At 44.9% G+C, this 19,653-nt stretch overlaps 2 protein-coding genes across 16 annotated transcripts in view; both read left to right on the forward strand.

The window, feature by feature from the left end:
* The window catches only part of LOC113015812 (mitogen-activated protein kinase kinase kinase kinase 4-like), a 35,730-nt gene extending 33,902 nt beyond the window's left edge, over positions 1-1,828 (forward strand). For all 13 annotated transcript variants that reach the window (XM_026158137.1, XM_026158143.1, XM_026158139.1 and 10 more), the window contains one exon: positions 349-1,828. In XM_026158137.1, the coding sequence (XP_026013922.1) occupies positions 349-432 (84 nt within the window). In that variant the 3' untranslated portion in view covers positions 433-1,828. The remainder of the gene's footprint in view (positions 1-348) is intronic.
* A 2,833-nt stretch (positions 1,829-4,661) lies between these two features.
* LOC113016656 (probable ribonuclease ZC3H12C) lies at positions 4,662-19,304 on the forward strand. Of its 3 annotated transcripts, none has more exons than XM_026159640.1 (6): positions 4,662-4,829; positions 14,580-15,451; positions 15,569-15,708; positions 15,893-16,127; positions 16,406-16,512; positions 16,950-19,304. In XM_026159640.1, exons 2-6 carry the CDS (start codon positions 14,649-14,651, stop codon positions 18,554-18,556), a joined length of 2,892 nt encoding a protein of 963 aa, XP_026015425.1. In that variant the 5' UTR covers positions 4,662-4,829; positions 14,580-14,648; the 3' UTR covers positions 18,557-19,304. The 3 variants fall into 3 exon arrangements, with proteins under 3 accessions (XP_026015425.1, XP_026015427.1, XP_026015426.1); XM_026159642.1 differs by lacking the exon at positions 4,662-4,829 and adding an exon at positions 4,834-4,885; XM_026159641.1 differs by lacking the exon at positions 4,662-4,829 and adding an exon at positions 8,748-9,718.
* Positions 19,305-19,653: the final 349 nt, after the last annotated feature.

The following is a 19,653-nucleotide window of genomic DNA, read 5'->3' on the forward strand; positions in this document are numbered from 1 at the left end:
GCTTAACCCCTGGGGGGTCTTAGAAAATTGTGAGGTAATAGCCCTGCAATAATACAGAGAAACCCCAACAATCAGGTGATCTCCTATGAGCAAACACTTGGTGACAGTGGGAGGGAAAAACACTCTTAACAGTTGCAGTCTCAGGGAGGGGGGCCATCTGCCATGACCAGTTGGAGATGAGGGGAGGGAAACGGTGAGGGAATATCTTGTTCATCGCCCTCTTCAGGTCACCTCATAGATTTCTTTAACATTTTATTTTAACATCTACTCTACTATTACTAATCTACTGTTGGTAGCCTGGCACAACCACCAAACACCTTTTCACCCAGTGTATTCTTTCAATTTCAGGTCTTCTTTGCCTCTGTGCGTGCCGGAGGTGCCAGCCAAGTATATTTCATGACCCTGGGACGCACATCCCTCATGAGCTGGTAGAGACGTGCCGTCAGCCGATATGACAACAGTTACCTAAGCAGCGACCAACAGATGACTATTGCGACTACGACCGACGAAGACGTTTTAAAGCCCAAGCTGGAGAAGCATTTTCTGAGGCGGCGGCTTCCATTTCTCATGTCCTCGGGCAGCCAAACAACGGATTAGACTGTAATCATGAACAGAAGCTAGGGGTGGATATGTATTTAGAGGCGCCTGCAGGTTTTTCTTCCCCCCGCCAACCCCCGGCCTTGTTGCCTGACCTTCGAGCCGATCCCCATTCTCCTCCTCTCCCTCTGAGGAAGCGGGATCTGTTGCCTGTTGACGGTATATCTTTATGTCATAGTAAAACTTTGCATCTTGTAAGTGTATGACAAAATGTGTTTGTCCAGGGGGAGGGGGCAGAACGCTAAACACAGTCGTCACCGTATCAGATAAGACTGTGTTTGTGTGTGTGTTGCCACAGCTCGAATGTGTAGCTGTGTTTAATCCCGGTCCTGTCAGGTGTGTGTGACTACAACACTACGACTACACTTAGTTCCACAGATTGAACGGTGCTCGACATGTAAATCTTCTTCGTCTTCACTTTGTTTTCTCTTCCTTAACCTCCTGAAAGTGAAGATTTTTTTTAAGGGACCTCCTCGACGCATCCATTAAATACAGGGTACTGGATATGTTGGAGTTGGTGCATACTAACGTCGGACTCGCGCAGGTTTTTCAAGAACAGCTTTATCACGCCTCCTCTTGTGCTGTAGCTCATGTTGGACAAAAGTAGCCCTTTTTATGACGGCATGTTGCTTTGGTGTTATTAACTAAGGTAGTCCCAGTTTTTGTTTTTTAAACACACTGTATATTTTATATGTGACTTGCTGCGCATAAATAAGGAATGCAGAAATACACACAAAAATGAGTTTTAAAGGAAGAATCCACTATTCATCATCAAGAGCCTGACCTTTTTTTTTTTTTTTTCTTCAGGGGCTTTTATTTTGTAATGAAATCCTGGCTTTTCTTTTTAATCTGTGTCTCCTTTGCAGAACCTGTCGTTCTACTGGAAATATAGAAACACACACCGACAAAATAGACCCAGAAATGTGAGGTTTCAATACAAATAGTTTTATGTTTTTAAGGTGGATTTTTCCTTTAAGATCAGTTGTAAGTAGGGCTAGCATAAACTGTGAATTAGCAGGTTGCCATTAAGGTAGCATGGAGGCCAGTGGGCAGAATGAGGGCAGCATGTATAGATCTCACTTAGAGGAAAGGAGGGAGGGTCAGCTGATTGTCCTCCACCTGCACTGTTGTGACATTTTCACATCTACAATCATCTGCGTTCTGAAGGAGACTTCAACTTAATGTTGCCTTAGAGGAGTTTCCAGCAATTTAAACAAAAAAAAAAAAAAAACTTAAAAAAAACTAAAATCCACTACTTCAAAAGTGAAGACGTTTAGATTTTAGGGTAGGAACACTTTAGTCTGAAGCAGCCGTGTGACTCAATGTTGGACCTCATTTATTTTTATGTTCCTTCTGTTTTTTCTTGACGCATTCAGGCATGCCACATCCAATCGGGATTGAAGAGACGCGCTACTTTAACCGAGCTCCCATAAAATTTTTATTTCGTGCTCTTTCTTCCCATCTCACCGTCGGAAACCCGAACGACAAGGCGAGACTCGTTTGTCACTTCACATGAGACAGTCTCATCCCGCCGCTGAGTGTAGAGTCCATCCTGCAGCTGTGCTTCTGTGTGAATGACAGAGCTTCATAATAGGACTCTTTAAGAGGGCGGTGCCTTCGCTGTCTTTAGGGGGAAGACCCGCTGTGAGGTGCAGAAGTCGCTTTCAGTCTTGTCGTTTGTGTAGAAAGAAAGAAAGAAGGCAAAAACATAAATGAATGAATCACATGTTCTGATAGTGTGGAAAAACCGCTCCAGACAGCCAAAACCATGTGGCATACTTTTGTGTTTTTAAACTCTGGCTTAGTTTTTATTAGTGTTGTTTCCAATCATGTGTAACCCTTCAGATAAATATGCGACTGCAGTGGTTTTATTTTAAATGCACACCTTTATGTTCAAAATGTTTACAGAAGCAGTTGTTAAACCGATGTGCATCGATATGAATATTTATGGTTTCTCCCGCTCCACTGCTCCTCTTTTGTATTTTGTATTATCCCTTTTTTTTGTACTTTCATTTAGATGTTTGTGTACAGGATTAATCAACTTTTGCTCACTTTATGAATAACCCAAGCCCACAGTGTCAATTTCACTGATTTCCTTTACATCCTCCTTAGTGCACTGTGTGCGTGAGTGTGTGCGCTCCTGGCTGTGTGGCAGCACGGATCTAATGTTTTCTACCTGCCAGGTGACACGTCCCCCCCCCCGGATGTCTCTCTACATGCCTCTAATTTATGTCCTCTCTGTGTGTACTATGGGAATTACTGTATTTTCTTGAAGGTTTTTTTTTTTCTTTCATGAATAAAATCAAAAGGAATTTACAGTGCTGCGTCATTCTTTGTAACATAATCTGTAAATATTTACTGCTGCATCAACAAATTGAAAATAAAATAAAAAGGAGACAGAAGTTTAAGAAATGCTGCTGCTCTTTCTGGGCCTGCGCTTGTTTAAGGTGGGACTAAATGGGGGGGGATTGGAAATGACACTACATTTCAAGCTACAGAGGAGGCTTGCCTGGCTTATCTGCATCAGTTGATCTTTAAAGTGGTGCACGTGTGACTGTCAGAAGCCACATAACTGAATGATATATGAAGCTTCATATGCAATAACTTTTTTTTGTGGGATGTCATCAGACTCTCACGTTGTTGTGGATGAATTTTGACCGCCTCTCACTGAGGTTTTAAGGTCCTGCTACAGCTGTTCAGTCAGGTTGAGGTCTGGACTTTGGACCACTGCAATAGCTTGATTCTCTTGTTTTTCTGCCGTTCTGTTGTAGCATTACTGCTGTGCTTGGGGATCATTGTCCTGTTGCATGGCTACATTTTGGACATGCTCTTAGCTGTCAGATAAATGCCCACATTTTGGTACACAGAGAAGTTCGTAGTCAACTCTGTGACGGCAAGGTGCCCAGGTCGTGCGGCTGTAAAACAAGCCCAAATGATCACCCCTCCACCACCGTGCCTGAGGAACTTATGCTGGTTTGTTTTGTTTTAATAGCCAAATATCTCCACTTTGGTTTCTCCTCACAACCCTTCCAAAAACCCTCTTTTAATGATGTATGCTTTGAACAGTCAAGCAAATATACACTAAAACAAATTATCCTAGAGTTGATTTTCAGCTTTTTCCTTACACATAGAGGTTTCTTCAGCTTCTGTGAATCATCTGATGATATGTATTGCGGATAGTGAGATATTCAAAATCATTACAATTTTACATTGACAAACATAATTCTGAAACAGTTTCAGAATTTGAAAAATGTTTTGTATAATGAACATCTGCCCATTTTTACTTGTGAGAAACTGCCTCTCTAAGAAGCTCTTTTTACACCTCATGCTGCTTCTCTTCAGTACCACTTACAATTCCAGCTTTTTGTTGCCTCATTCCAACTTTTTACAGATGCTGTGCTGCCACCAAATGCAAAATATTTCTCATTTCAAACATTTGATGTTTTCTATGTTCCATTGTGAATAAAATACGGACTCGTGGGGTTTCCAAAAGGTGCATTTTCTTTTTATCCACATTTCACACAGCCTGATAGCTTTTTGGAACTGGGGTTCCAGATTTACTCGAGTACTTTACTAAAGTACTTGCACCTTATTATTTTCTACCTAAAACGCTGCATTTTGCACTTCGCAGAATTTTTAAAAAAGTACATGTTATCAAGCAGATTTTAAACGCATATAATGTTTGAAGGGAGGAAAATAGGACTTGCTAATAATACACGTTCACCGCAAGATGGCGCAATAATTTTAGTAAAGCGAGCCTCAACACTTTTGGTACAGTTTCCTGTTTAGCCTAAAATTATCATGATTATTGTTTTTATTAATTGTATGATTTTATTTTACGTTAAGAGAGGTTAAAATCTTCAAACGCGGCTGGTTTTCAGTTTGAAATGTATGCTATGTTGAGGGTCTTGAGGTAAGTTAGTTGCTAACAAACCGTAGGGTTTGTTGTTATATCTTATACCAGACAAACATAAGACAGAAGAAAAGTACACAAGTGTTGGTATAAGAAATTCTGCTTGTCTTTCTTCCCCTCGAACAGGCGGTTGGTTGGTTTGCTTTTATTTTGAAAGAGCGGCAGAGCGGAAGGCGCGTCGTTGCTCTCTTCAGCCTGACGCAGTTTGGCTGGGTCACGCTGCAGTCCGGCCGGATGTTTTGCGTCGCCAGTATGTGATGAAGATGGGCGCGTTTTAACGCCAAGCTTGTCGTGCGGCTCCAGCGGCGGCTCTGACCAGGTGAGAACCCGCCAACAGCGTCCTCAGGGCGGACTCGTTAGCCGGAGCAGCCGCAGGTTGGTGTGGGTGAGAGCTGCAGGGAGGTCGTGACGGTGTTGGTTTGCGGTGACCGTGCACGCCCCATGCGCGCTCCCAAACATCCATAATATAGTTTGTTGACTGTATCCTCTTCAACAGGCTGACAACGGGATGGGTGCTGCTGTGGGGTTTCGCGCCTTTTAGGCTGAAAATGGAGCTGATGCGTGTTTTTGAAATTAGCATTAAGGCAGTTTTGGGGTGAAGAAGGCCTGAGTGAAGCACAAGTCTGCTCTCTGGGGAATTCAGGAGGGAGAAGAGGCGCTCTTGTCGCTCCCTCCCACCTGTCTCCGCAAACTGACAGCTGTGCTGAACACTGGTTATAGTGGTTCAGCGAAGGGGTCGGACCAGTAGCAGTCCAGGCTTTGAGCCTTTGGATGGGGATGGGGGTGGGGGGCGTGGTGTAGGCACGAGCCCAACAGCTGTCTGTCCACACCCCGTGGGGCTTTTATTTAGTGAGCCCACTTTGCTTTCTTCTCACCATCACCCCTGTTTCCAAACTCAAAGTGTGTCCCTGTCACGTTTAAAGGCTATTCTGTATCAAATAACATCCTCGTGCATGCTGCTACACATGTCACAGTTTAAGAGGAAAGGTAATTAGCTGCTTTTTGGAAAATACTGCAGCTTCAGCAGTGATGTTTGGCCCTCTGACTCCACAAAGACTTCCTCTGTTCACTTTTCTGTGGTATTCATTTGAAACACACACACACACACACACACACACACACACACACACACACACACACACACACACACAGAGGTGATGACTTTTGCCATGATATCCTGAACTTACTCTGTACTGCTGGTGGTGCTGGCAGTGCTGAGTGGATGTGCAGAGGTCAGAAAGAGGTTACAAGGAGCAAAAGGTCTCCTTCTGTTGCCTGAACCTCGGTTGGATAGGAAAAGTGGACCACAGTGATGCACTGTACCTTCTTTCTCCCCATTTGTCATTTTTCCAAACACAATAGAAGATTAATCGCTTACTTTTTATTGTTTTTAAGTGACAGTGAATTGAACATCGCTGGATTTCTGCTTGTTTTGAGAACTTTGTTTATTGCACCTCAGTCAAATGTGGGATGTGTCTCATGCAAAGCCAGAGGCATTTTACTTTTTCATGACTAAAGTGGTTATTAAAATAGTCCCTGACTCGTCGCCCGATAGTTTGCAAGTCTTATCAATAAGGAAGTAAGACTAGAGCAGGTTGGACCAAACCCGGCAAGAATTAATTTCTGGCACAGGAAGAAGCCTCCTGCTGCAGCTCAGCTCTGTTGTGCTGGGTTCTCAGCGTTCGTCCTGCTGCTGCTGCAGTTGTTGGGAGCAGTGCACACCTGTTTGTAAGGACAGATGGCCCCCACAGAGAGCTCCTCCTGTCTCTGTTAGAGCATTTGGGAGCTGTGCAGTCGGTCAGCTGTTGTATGCATCTCTCCTCAGCACCCTCGTCTGACTCTGAGAGCTGACTAGGAGCATATTCTTATTTAATCAGGCATTTGTTTTCTTGTTGAGCCCACTAAAGCTGGGGGAACACTTATTTTAGTTGGCAAATTGGCTGAGCACACACACCGACACCACACCGCTTTCTGTTGCCTCTAAATACATGCTGCTACTTGTTGCTGCCAAGATAAATGCAGCTGGATATTTCAGCCTTATCTCTCTAAATTAATTTTTCCGTTGGCAGATGCGTTGTCCTCTGGATCGTACTCAGTTTCCACGGGTGTGGCTGCTGCAGCTTGGCTGCTCATTAGCCCGAGTGCTGTGTTGGCCCCTACGAAGAATCCAAAGTGAACACTGCAAATAATTCAATTAAACCTGCAATGATTACGTATTAATTTTATACCAGCGTACCAATTATAGCCAATTATACAACTACTTTGATTGTAAAGTGCAGTTGATTTTGTTATTTTTGATGCAAAAGTGTGAAATATTTGCTGTTTTGGAGCACAGATCTTGAATAAAACCAGGCAGGGTTTATGTAAGTTCCCATTAAGCTAGCAAAACAATTCTTAACCACTAAGACCTATAAAGGTGTCCTGTCAGGAGGCAACATGTGAGTAGCACATCCTTTAAGTCCTGGAAGTTGTTTTTGCAGCTCACCCAAGCGACGGCCTTCTCATGAATGCTAGAATTCCTGTTTTCCCATAAACGATCCAGGTGCACTGTTCTGACTCTTCCTATCTTATTCAAAAACTAGTGCTGCAGTAGCTTTTCAGATGGCAGGGATCACCCACGTCCCTCAGGTTTCCTGGGTCAGTCTTTCCTTGCATGTTGGGAACACCCCACTACACCTGCTGCTAAACTGAATTTGGATAATGAATGTTCACCTGCTCCCTAATCTATCCCCCCAAGTGCTGTTTTAACAACTTTTTTTTTTTTTTTTAAACATTGGCCCTCTTCTTAATCATTAATATGAGTCATTAGTGTCACATAAATTTTGTGCTGGAGAATATCAGTATTTTTTTTTTCAGTCACATAAATCACAACCGTATTTTCATTTCATATTTAACATTTGTCTCGTGCAGTAATTTATTTAATCATTTATGCTCGGTCTTGGCCGTTGTAAGTCGTTTTAAGAAAAATACTTAAAAGTTTCTGTGAAACCCAAACCACTGGCTGTCTCTATTAGGTTGACATGACTAGTGGACATGCCTTGTCACCTCCCACGGTATTACATATCGACAGTGTTATTTATTTATTTATTTTGCTGTCAGTACTCTGTGTTGGTGACCAGAGGGGACAAAAAAAAAAAGATCAATAGTGACACTGAGACGTTTGATTTTTTTATTTTTTTTTCCCCTGGCTTGCTTTGGTGCCATGCAGCACTCATGTTACAGCAGTACCTGATTATGTGCAGTTAGACAATGTCAGAGTCCCTGAGGAGCAACAAAAACATGCAGTTGCTATAGAGTCTGCAGAAAATGGAGACAAAAGCTTCGGATTTGGAGGTGAAGGAGCAACTGTGTGTGTCCACCTTACTTTTATTTCATCATTTTAATACACAGGGATCAGCTGTGGGATTTGAGTTGCGCTACTTGGCTCGGATGAAGAGTCATTTGATTTAATTTTTAAAAAAAAAAGTGTCCTAGATAAACAGCTCACATATTAAGCTGCACCATGTTCATCTTTGGCATATTTGGCATATTAATTTACACTGTTGTTATAAGCATCTGCCACTTTCACCTCTGTCCAGTCTGTGTGTCACTTTGGTCAGCTGGGTATCCATATTCAAGTGCATGGTACTAGACTACAGTGTATTGTTCTCTGCTCTTCATTCTGCCTGTTTGATAGAGGTGGGACTCATCAGACACTGATACAATATTATTGGGATTTTTTGCGATATTGATAAACTTTATTGCGATTTATCACTTTTTCTCACAAAGTTAAACTTTGTCAATATTTCCTTTTTTAAAAATTTAAAACAACTAAAGGTAGCCATTGATTTGGTTTAAAAAAAAAAAAAAAATTTAATTCGTTAATTTAAGATTTGTAGATACATGGAGGTTTCTGTCTTATTTACTACTATTAGTGTGTATTAAGTAGCAGCTTTTTCAAGTTAAGTGTATCCAGCGTTGGATGGTTTTTCGGTTGAGATGAGTTTGTTTGGCTAACGTTATTTCGGGATGGGCGTGTATGAGATAAGCTTTTTTTGTTGTTCAGTATTTAAATGTAGGGTCTTTACCTTACAATATAAAGTGGCTTGAAGCAACTGTTGATTGAATTGTTGAATTTGATGCTATATAACTGAAATTGAAATACATTTATACCAGTGTACAAGAAAACGTAGGCAAGTTCTTGTGTCATTTTGGGTGTTGAAGTATGTTGCTTTTCTTTAACAAATGGGATCCTCTACACGTGCTACATAATCATATAAAAGACAAAAAGGCAAAGATTTGTGCTCCTGAGTCATCGGCCTTAAGTGTGCCACAACAATGCTGAGCAGGTCCCCTCCTCATACTCACTGGGACATAAAACTTTTTGATGTCGCTCGCCCCCCACACACTTGTCTTTTTTTCTCTTTCAGCGCAGCCACACTCTTCTCTTTCCTCTTGCACTCTCTTAAAGGCCACAGCAGTCTTTCAGCCAGCCTTCAGCTTTTCTTTCAGTTGAAACCCCTCCTGTCACCACCACCGCCACCCTCCCCACAGCTCGAGACAAAGAGAGGAGAGTGACTGTGGCGCTCTGTAGCCAGGTGTTCTCCATTGCTGCCTGGGGCCGTAATAGCACCAGGCCTCACACTGCAGCTGCCCTCCCCAGCCTCCCATTGTGTAGCTCCATTGTTCAGCCTCCCACCCCTCGTTGATTCATCGGCCACACAGGGGAAGCCCTTTCAGGCCGTGGAGTGTGTGAGTTAGCGTGCGTGTGTGTGTGCCGGTGCACGTCGAGTACGCGTGCCTTGGGGAAACTGGGTGTTGCAGACATCTGCCCACAGCCACTCCCCTCCTCCCCCGCCTCTTGCCTCTGCACCTCATTGTAGGGCTGCTGCTTCTCCGATTGGTTAGAAGCAGCCACTCTAAACGAGGGAATGGCTGACATTGTTGGGTCCATCTGTTCTGCCACTCATTGTCCAACTTGCCTGCTTCTTCAGAGGGGGGAAAAAGACACACACACAGCTCTGGAAGACAGAGGCGTGAGGCTGGAGCTGGATGCTCTAGAAGAAAGAAGAAATCGATCTTGGATGTTGTTGCTGTTCGAACTTTGGGATTGGTTCTTTCTCAGTTTCACCTGCAGCGTTTTTTAATCGGCTTTTCAAGGATTTAAAGATGTTGAAATGAGCTAATCACATTTCCTCTCTTCATTGTTTGTTGCACTTTATTGGTCTGGTGAGTGTGATGGAGTTCCCTCCTCTCTATTATAACCTGACTTTTATACTGAAATTTATCTTCTGCTTGCTATAAAATAGAAATATTGGCTTTTGTATGACAGCTTGCTCCTCTCGAGCCTCACTAGGCTTCCGCTGCACTGCAGGATCATCAAAAAAACTGATGCTGGCATACAGGGAGTAACCTAGACTCCTTTAAGTTTTCAGAAAGGTTCGAGTCATTTATAATTCACAAGGGCAAATTCAGATTAAAGAGGAAAAGATGGAGCCTACTTTCTTTGTTGCTTGTGAAATATTGCTGAAAATGGATGCAACTTGCAGAACCCATTAGTGACTTTTTACCACAAGAGTATTTTTAAAAAGATTCTTGGTGTGCAGGATAAGAATTTTTAGTGCTGTAGCACCTGCCTAAACTTTGCTCACTTCTGCCGTCACTGCAGTTGTTCAGATTTGTGTGATATGTGTTGATATGAAACTTGATGCAGGAGGGATGGGCTTCCTGTGATGCTGGTTAAAAATATATATTAGTGTCACATTAGTGGATAAAACAAAAAAGTTTTCAGAAAGTTTTCTATAAGGTGCTGCCCTTAGAGAGAGAAAGTGTGTGTGTGTGTCTGTTTTGTGCAATGGGTGGGGGATACCCATTGCAGATACCGCGCTCAGCAGACATCTGTTGCCTTGTTGCTGGTGGGTAAAGTCTAGTGCGCCACCTAGATGCACTAATGCATGCACACTTTTTACAGTAACTTTTGCACTGTGCTGCAGACACAGGGGTCTACCCCCCACCCCCCGTAGTCCTGCGCCCCCTCTCAGACCGCCTTTCAAAATGGAACCCCCCCAATCCGCTGCACGCACTTGCACAAAGCGCTGCAAGGACTGTGTTACATATTCATTACTGGTTCTATCAAAGCCAGCAGTGGTGTGTGTGTGTGTGTGTGTGTGTGTGTGTGTGTGTGTGTGTGTGTGTGTGTGTGTGTGTGTGTGTGTGTGTGTGTGTGTGTGTGTGTGTGTGTGTAAGCTGATGTTTGAAAGATGCACTCGCTCACCCTGGAGGTTTGGAGATGCCACGATGTCTTTGGGCCGTTAAAGCTGGACCCGATTTCACATGCATTCGTCTGCAGAGCTCTGTCACACAAGAAGACTTTTAAAACCCTAGCTATGAAAAGACTTACAGGCTTTCATCGTGACTGTTCAGGTTTTTGATGTTAAGCAGCTCAAACTACGGGATTATGATTAGATTTATCCAGATTGTGAAAAAGATCAAATGAGGGTAAAGAGGTTGTGAAAGCAAAGAAACTTAACAGAACTAAAAGATCCAGAGTTATCTCAGCAGTTAATATCTTTGGGCCTTGGACTGATTTTTCATACAAAATGTTTTAAATATGTAATCTTGGACTGTGACAAAGCAGTTTTTTTTTCAGACCTTATTCGCCATGGTTTTCTTTCAACCTGTAGGCAAATTGCTCAATTGATTAATCATAGATATAATCACAGTAACTACTAATGAAGATTATTAGCAGATCCAAACCAACATGTCAGTCAATTGATATTAACAGGCAGTTTTGACTGGCCTCAGATGTATCAGCATTCAATTACAAGTTCTACTTAATTTTATTTATATGGTGTCAAACCTCAACAACAGTTGCCTTAAGGCGCTACAGTTATAAAGAGAAAAAAGTCAAATGACTGCCTATGAGCAAGCACTCGGCGACAGTGGGAAGGAAGAACTCCCTTTTAACAGGAAGAAACCTCCATCAAAACCAGGCTCAAGTAGGAAGACAAGAAAGTGTTATCCAATATGCACTGATATAGTTGTTGTTTTTTTTTTTTTCCTGAAATATAATTTTGAAATAGTTCAGAAATTCTGTCATCACATAGTTTGCCCAACAGAGCGGCGCTGTCTCTACCTCAGATCTGTCTGCAGCGCATGTAGCAGAATATCATGACCACTGAGTAAATCTTGTGAGTTACTGGCTTTTCTGCAAAATTAATATCCAATAATGCCATAATTTTTCCTTTTTACGTGTAATTACTGCATCTATGTATATTAAAAAATATCAGCAGATAGATCTGTATTGACCTGATATCGATCAGCAAACCCATCACAAGCTAGTGTACTGGTAGTGTGCCGGTCCCAAGCCCGGATAGGTGCAAGGGCATCCGCTGTAAAATCAAACACGTGGATCCACCCATTTGGTGTGATGACAGCTTGGTAAATAAGGGAGCAGCTGAAACTACCGGGTGGAGCTTTATTTATCAGCTGTCGCACTATATGCAGTGTGGGAGCCCATCAGCTGGCCTGCTGGCTTATCCTCTGGGGAGCCAGTGATTCAGGGCTACTGGTGTAGGTGGTGGATATCTGTGTTCTGATCACTGGTCATTGTTTCCAAATGGCCACAAGAACTACCAGATGTGATTGTTTAGTAGAACTTGGATTACAGTCGAGCAGTAACCAGAAAGCTTTCAGTACGGAGAACATTGTCTGATACCTGAAAACTGTATAAAATAGGATGGTATTTATCTGTTGTGTCATATCAATTTTACACTGAGGCAAACACTACTTTGCACAATAATATGACGAAGACCAGGAGACCTTTTATAGCTGTTCAGTTGTTTATTAGAACCAAGAATTATTTGTTTCTCTGATCCAGAAGGGTGAAAGAAATTAAACTGCAACAACAAAATGAACAAATGTAAAATATCAGCTATCCACTAAACTGTTATTATCTGTATGGGCTGAGGATTTCCTAACCTCTGCAGATATCTGTAGATAGACTATTAAATATATTGATTGCTCTTGATTACCCTCTTTAAGGCTATGAATTATTTGTCAGCTTTTGATTCATATGGAGATATAATAGTGGTAAATAATGAAAAAAAGAGACTTCAACAGTAAAAACTTAGGTGGACTGCTAGAGCCCAAGCCCGATAAATCTATTCCAAATGCCTTTATCGACTCCAAACTGTCCGCTGTGAGATCTTTTTAGAGTACTCATATTTTTCTTGTAGCGACACAGTCAACTGTTGAATATGTTCTAATATTGTTGTTATTCTGCTGCTGTCATTCACAGTTTCGCTTTAGCTGGATCTGTTAGTGTTGGCGTGGCTGACCAGACTGTCTGAAGTTATGCAGTGCTGATGTGATGCTCGCGCTTTAGATTAGCTGATTGTTAAGCCTGAGAGAAGATCATCAGTGTAGCTGATGAGCTGCAAACTCAGTCCCACTCTCTCCACGGCATTATGAGTCACCTTGGGTCGTTAGTGTGTTTGTGTGTGCATCACAGGGCACCATCAACACCCACAGCAGCTAATGCCAAGGTCCCAGTCCTAATCAGTGCTGCGGGTCTATTGTTGTCTTGGTGGGTTACCAGTGAGGCACACGTAAACCCCTCTGCCCCCTCCTGCAGCAGACCTTTTTGTAACATGTGTGAATTAAGGCGGGTCGCCGGCTGAACGCTGCAGCCTCTGTCTTGGCATTTGGATGGGAGAATGCTTTCAACAGCTGTAGCTTAGCAACAGTAGCTCAGCCACGTTGCTAGGCAGCCCTTTTTCATAAAATGCACACTCACTCCACCCCTTGTCTAACCGATCCTCCCCGTTCTACCAACAGCTTTAAGTCACTTCCCCATTTTCATCATTTGCTCTGCCCTGCTTGTCGTCAGGATTGTGTTCTGGCTTGGAAAAATTTTCAATTTTGTAGGTGCGAAGATTTTAAACTTCAAAGTAGAGTCCAGTCAGAATACATCAAGCTGCATATTTAGGGTCAAATCTATTAAAATAAACAAATAAAAAGCCAACTTTGTCCCAAATAAGACTTCAAGACTTCAAAAAGTTCATTTTTCACTTCTAAAAGCATTTTTGCCCTTGTGGAATTTCCCCACAGATTTCACCTCAGGATTAGTCGAAACTTTTCCTTTATTACAAACCTCTAAACCTTTATTAAACCTTTATTACAGATCAGACTAGTCTAACCTCAGACCTGATGCTCGAATACAACGCCCCGATTGACTTCATAGCCTTCAGTGTTTTAACGAGTGACCCCAGTGGGAAGAAGCATATGGGCCTTAATTACCAGGTAGAATGAGGAGGGAGAATAGTCCAACCGCCCTAGTTCACCCTCTGCCCCCCCAATAGATTAATGTGCTGTGGCGTGGTGCTATTAAAAAACACACACACACTGGGCCAGACATGAAAAAACGCGGGAGTCCATTAATTAGGGATAGAGGCCCCATCAGCTCTTTGTGTCTGCCAGCCTGTGCCTGACCGCGCAGCCAGTCAGATTGTTTTTTTTCTTTTTTTGTTTTTGGGCAGAACAGATGGATCCAACACTGTTAGCCGCAAATTCTAGGTGTAAAATCAGATTTCCATAAAATGACAGTCAGTGTGGACTTTAGATTATCATTATCACACAGCCTGGATGCAAATTCTCTTTTTTGCAAATGATTTCTCCCTGGAATTTCAGAGGAACTGCTGTGGTAGCAAATGCTACACTTTTCAGCCAGGGTTTTCATCCACGTATACGTTTAAGTAGGGATTTACCCAATTTCCCTGTTGGCCTTTGTGCCATCGCGTCGAGTTATTAGACGTTAGTATTATTATTATTATTTTATTTACTTTGTCTTCATTTTTTTAATTCCCTTAGTTTCAGTCAGCTTCCAAAGTGGGTTTGCTTATGTTAGTTTATCTTAGCTGCATGGAGTCGTCTGACAATCATGCAGACTATAAAATTTAAAATATGAACCAACGCCAGTCAAATGTAGTCAAATCCAGGAGCCGGGATTTGACTACATTGGGCACGGTTTGAATGCTAAATCCATCTTTTATCTACAGTTTACTCACTCGCTCCACCTTTCTTCCTTTAGGCACCAATGAGTCAAGTTTTGTGAGTGGGCAGCAGTCAGCCCAGTGTGCTGGATGTCTGTGACAGACCCATGGGTCAGAAGGACCATGTGGAGGCAGGTTCAGGCCATATCCTCGACCTGGGGCTGGATTTGGAGTATCTACACGTAGCGGGGGGTGACCGGCAGGCTGGCGGCGCTGACGGGCCCCCTGCTATGGAGGAGCAGGGGGAGAGCACCGCTGGCTCCCCTCCACTGACCGTCCTAGAGGAAAACAGTGGGTTCGACGCAGAGGGCGAGTCAGCGTTGACCTCCAGCTCCACCCTCGCTCCAGGTACCGACTCGGACGGAGGAGACGGAGGGTCGACTCACAGTAAGAACACCCACCAGCCCCTCTGCCGGACCCAGTGTGTGGACTTAGGCACCGAAGGCCCTCCCGAGCCCCCATCTGAACTTCTAGCAGAGCTTGAATGTGACGCCCATGCCCAGTCCACACTCGGCTCCCCATCCGAGCACCTGCCTGAACCTCCACCCAGTCTGTCTGCTTCAGAGCCTGGCTATGAGGCTGGTGGGAAAGAGTACCAGGCTAAGCTCGAGTTTGCCCTCAAACTCGGCTACTCCGAGGAGACGGTGCGACTGGTGCTGTCTAAGCTCGGCCCTGACACCCTAATCAATGACATACTGGGAGAGCTGGTCAAGCTGGGCACCAAGTCAGACAGTGAGCAGCCGGCTGGATTATTAGCCTCTACCTCATCCTCTTCATCTTCCTCATCCTCCTGTGGATGTTCTGATTTGCTGGAAGGCCAGAGGCCAGACTCACCCTGTCATTCAGACTCTTTGTGTGACCAGGACAACCTGCGGCCAGTCGTGATAGATGGCAGCAATGTAGCCATGAGGTGAGCTCTATTATTATATATGTGTATATGTTTGTCAGTGGAAACTGCTGTAAAGAAACACATTAAAATCATAAATGTTTATTTACGCTGTCTTTTACCTTTTCACCGTTTTCACAGCCATGGCAACAAGGAAGTGTTTTCCTGTCAGGGCATCCAGCTGGCTGTAGATTGGTTCCTCGAGCGCGGCCATCAAGACATCACAGTTTTTGTGCCTGCGTGGCGGAAAGAGCAGTCCCGACCCGATGCCCCTATAACAGGTTAGTAGAAGACGCGGTTTAACTAACATCCATTTTCTTAACTGCTTATCCACCTTAAGGTCGTGGGGTGATAGGCCCCGAACACATCAGCAGGAACTCACAGGGCTAAAGATCCAAAATAGGTAATAATGGTTTTCTAGCACTGCATTTCCCCCCAGCCTTACTATAATCCTTTCCTTCACAGATCAGGACATCTTACGTCGCCTAGAGAAGGAAAAAATCCTGGTGTTCACGCCTTCACGGCGTGTCCAAGGTCGACGCGTGGTCTGCTATGACGACCGCTTCATTGTCAAGCTGGCCTATGAGTCAGACGGCATTATCGTCTCCAACGACAACTACAGAGACCTGGCTAACGAGAAGCCCGAGTGGAAGAAGTTCATAGATGAGAGGCTTCTCATGTATTCCTTTGTCAATGATAAGTGAGTAGGGGAGGATGTTATGAGGACATTCGTAACTCTTATCTTTGAATCAGAGTGATGTTTAAATAAATAAAGTTTATTTGCAAATAAAATCTCACACTCTGCTGTAAAGAAGGCATTTTTCACTTTGCTATACGTGGGGAATCAATTATATTCTGTGTGCCTCCTTTAAAGCTTCCACACTCGAAGCTGGTGAAGCAGTTTTAAAGAATGTGGATGGACACCATCGTATTTCCTCTAATAGCGAATTAATGCTCTCATCCTTTCTAATCTCGCAGATTCATGCCGCCAGATGACCCTCTTGGTCGTCACGGCCCGAGCTTAGACAACTTCCTGAGAAAAAGGCCCGTCATGCCTGAGCAGAAGAAGCAGCCTTGTCCATACGGTGAGAAGAAAGTCACGAAATACACGTCGAAATAACGCACATGAAACATTTTGTGCTTTTTAAGAACCACGTAATAATTTATATTGGATTAGAATCTCTCTCACATGTGTGGTGACATTGGACCTCATTTGCAAATGCGTTAGTGGAGACTTTCTTATCCTGCAGAAAGTTATCGTCAGATTTATGACGTGTGCGCCAGCCCATTTGTTTCTCACCTCTGTGCGTATGCTGCTAAATCAGACTCATTCTAAATCAGTTGGCATACTGCCACACCCCCATTTCTCTATATTTCTCTGGATCTGTATATTTACCAGTAGGTCAAGTGGACAGAGCGGTGATGATGTCGTGCAGTTAGTTAGTAAATGAGCTCCCCTTTCTCTGCCCACTCTGTGTGTTTACTTGTTTACTGAAGCGCACGTTGTGTCTCTTTGCTTCAGGAAAGAAGTGTACTTACGGTCACAAATGTAAGTACTACCACCCGGAGCGAGGCGCCCAACCACAGCGTGCCGTGGCTGATGAGCTGCGTGCCAGCGCCAAGACTTGCGTCGTCTCAAAGAACCAGGGCGACGCCGGGCTGGTGAAGAGCCACAGCGTGCCAGCTGGCAGCATCGACGCCAAGAAAGGCGCCCCGAAAAGGCAGTCGGACCCCAGCATCCGAGCTCTGTCATACAGCGACGCCGAAGAGAAGCTGCTGGCCAAAGGGAGGCTGGAGGTGCAGAAGAATACTGTGTGTGGCAGCAGCAGTAGCAGCTCCACTAGCGGTAGCTGCGGTGGGAGTGTAAGCATGTCCCCGGCCCCAGGAGGCCCACCATCCACTCTTGGCCTCCCACAAGAGCAGCAAGCGAGACCAGTGATGCCTCATGGTCACTTACCAGCCCCCAGCCATGACCTTTACCCTCACTGTGAGTCTCCAGACTTAAGCTACTATTCAGTAACACGTGCTTACACTGGCCTGAGTCTCTCCTCCAGACGGAGCCCAGACTGTCGCTTCCCCAATGACACAGACCTGCGGCTGGGCTCAGCTGGCTCCGAGTGCAGCAGCGAAAGCAGCGTCAGTTGCGGCAGCAGCTGCGACTTGTACAGCGAGAGGCAGTGTCCCGGATGCCCCCCGGACCCCTTACTGGAAGACGCTGTCCATTTTCCTAATCCCCACAGCCGACTGTACTCCCATCATGCCACATCTAGCCATGAACTTTGTGGCCTGCATCCTGCCGAATACACAAACATTCAGCACAGCCACACGCCGAGCACAGGACTACACCCTTACCACCTGAGCGCCGCACGCGGGCAGAGCTGCGCTCATGATCCGCCTCCACTAGAGGCTCCCCCAAAGCGGCCCCTCTACCCCCTGCCCCCTCATCTCCAGCACCAACCGCTGACCGCACGGTCCAGCTGCCCAGGCGACTACCACTCTCTGCCGCAGTCCAACCCCGCACCCCCTGGCTCACCCCTTGGCCGCTGCCTGGCCCCAACGCGAGCAGAAAGTGTGTCCGACTCACACCTGTACGAACACCTCTCCACATCACACCATCGCCACCGACCAAAAGCCCTGCCCAGCTGGGACAAGTACTACAGGCAGCCACCGCTGCCGCCGTCCAGATACGAGCCGCCTACCTACCAAAGCCTGCCAGACACACGCCAGTCGTCCTGGCACACTCCTCCATGGACACAAGACGGCTACGGCCAGCATCACTCCTCTCACCCAGCTCTCCACCCATCCCCAACTCATTACCTCAGCCACCCACCGCCCCCAGCCCACTCTCCTTGCCCGCCTCATCCATCCAGCACCCCTCTCCCGCCGTACCCACCTCACAGCTCTCACCTTACCGTGCCGTCTCATGCCCCTCCCTCCTACATGTCACAGCACCCAGAATCCCCTTCGCACAGTCGCTACGGCGATGCGAGGGAGAAAGTGTACATAAACCTGTGCAACATCTTCCCCTCAGAGCTGGTAAGCCGGGTTATGGCCAGAAGCCCCCACATCACAGACCCCCAGCAGCTGGCAGCTGCCATCCTTGCAGAAAAAGCCCAAACAGGCTACTGAGGAGGGAAGGTAAAGACGAGCTAAGTAACTGCTTCGCATAGCAACACTGGTAAATGGACTGGTACTTGCAGTGCGCCTTTCTACTCAGTTTAAGCACTCAAAGTGCTTTCTCACTCCCTCAGACTTCTGATTGGTAGACGACCTGCTCTACCACCTGAAACACAGCCGTCCTCACACTGCCGGGATTACGCTTTCAGATTGTCTGTGAGGAGAGCCGTTTTCATTTCTTATATTAATAATCGAACAATGCAAAAGTCTCCAGGACATAAAAAGCTGAAGATAATCCAAATCCAGGTCTGGTCACTGTGCAGCAACAACTTTTACCAGGTGTGGAAAGAGAGCGAGACACTGGACGAAGTCTGTGATTTTGACTTAACCTGCGACAAATGGAGATTTGTTCTAGACCCCGCCCCCCAGCTGTTGTTTTTATTTGTACTGTAGCTTTGCATACAGGACGTTTATACAAGGGCACCTTTGGTTTTACACCCAAACCATAATCTGGTGAGTTGGTTTCACAAAAATACATCGAAAATGTGATTGAATTTAAGAGTTATTTATACATAAACACACATTATGTGTATTGTACACTGAGTCAAACGGAGCCACCACACGGACCAGGTCTTGTCCTGTGTCAACGGTCATCGGGTACTCAGTTATCACTCAGTGGTTTCAAACTTCTGTTTGTCCAAGGTCTGTTCCATAAGTGTGTGTGTGTGTGTGTGTGTGTGTGTGTGTGTGTGTGTGTGTGTGTGTGTGTGTGTGTGTGTGTGTGTGTGTGTGTGTGTGTGCGTGTGTGTGTCTGTGTGTGTGTGTGTGTGTGTGTGTGTGTGGATTTTTTTCCCATGTTGGTAAACACGGGAAGATGGTCATCTTATTTGAGATGACGTCAGTTTTTTGGTCAGAGTTGTAGCTGCAGAGATGGGTGACCCTGTCGTGTGTACCTTAGTTTTAGTAAGGGACATCTCTCTCGCTCTTTCTCTCTGGCCCTTTCTTTTGGGTCAACTCTGGTATCTGCTACAGACAGAACATCCGGCCACCGGTAAATAAACCATGTACATATTGTGAATATATTTATCAGATCCCTCTGCTGTGCTTTT

This window comes from Astatotilapia calliptera, chromosome 23, assembly GCF_900246225.1.
Source record: "Astatotilapia calliptera chromosome 23, fAstCal1.2, whole genome shotgun sequence".
NCBI classification, from domain to species: domain Eukaryota; kingdom Metazoa; phylum Chordata; class Actinopteri; order Cichliformes; family Cichlidae; genus Astatotilapia; species Astatotilapia calliptera.

Coding starts and splice junctions, on each gene's coding strand:
- LOC113016656 (XM_026159640.1), top strand. CDS start 14,649: ATGGGTCAGAAGGACCATGTGGAGGCAGGTTCAGGCCATATCCTCGAC. Junction 15,452..15,568: donor GGCAGCAATGTAGCCATGAG/GTGAGCTCTATT, acceptor CCGTTTTCACAG/CCATGGCAACAAGGAAGTGT. Junction 15,709..15,892: donor ACCCGATGCCCCTATAACAG/GTTAGTAGAAGA, acceptor TTTCCTTCACAG/ATCAGGACATCTTACGTCGC.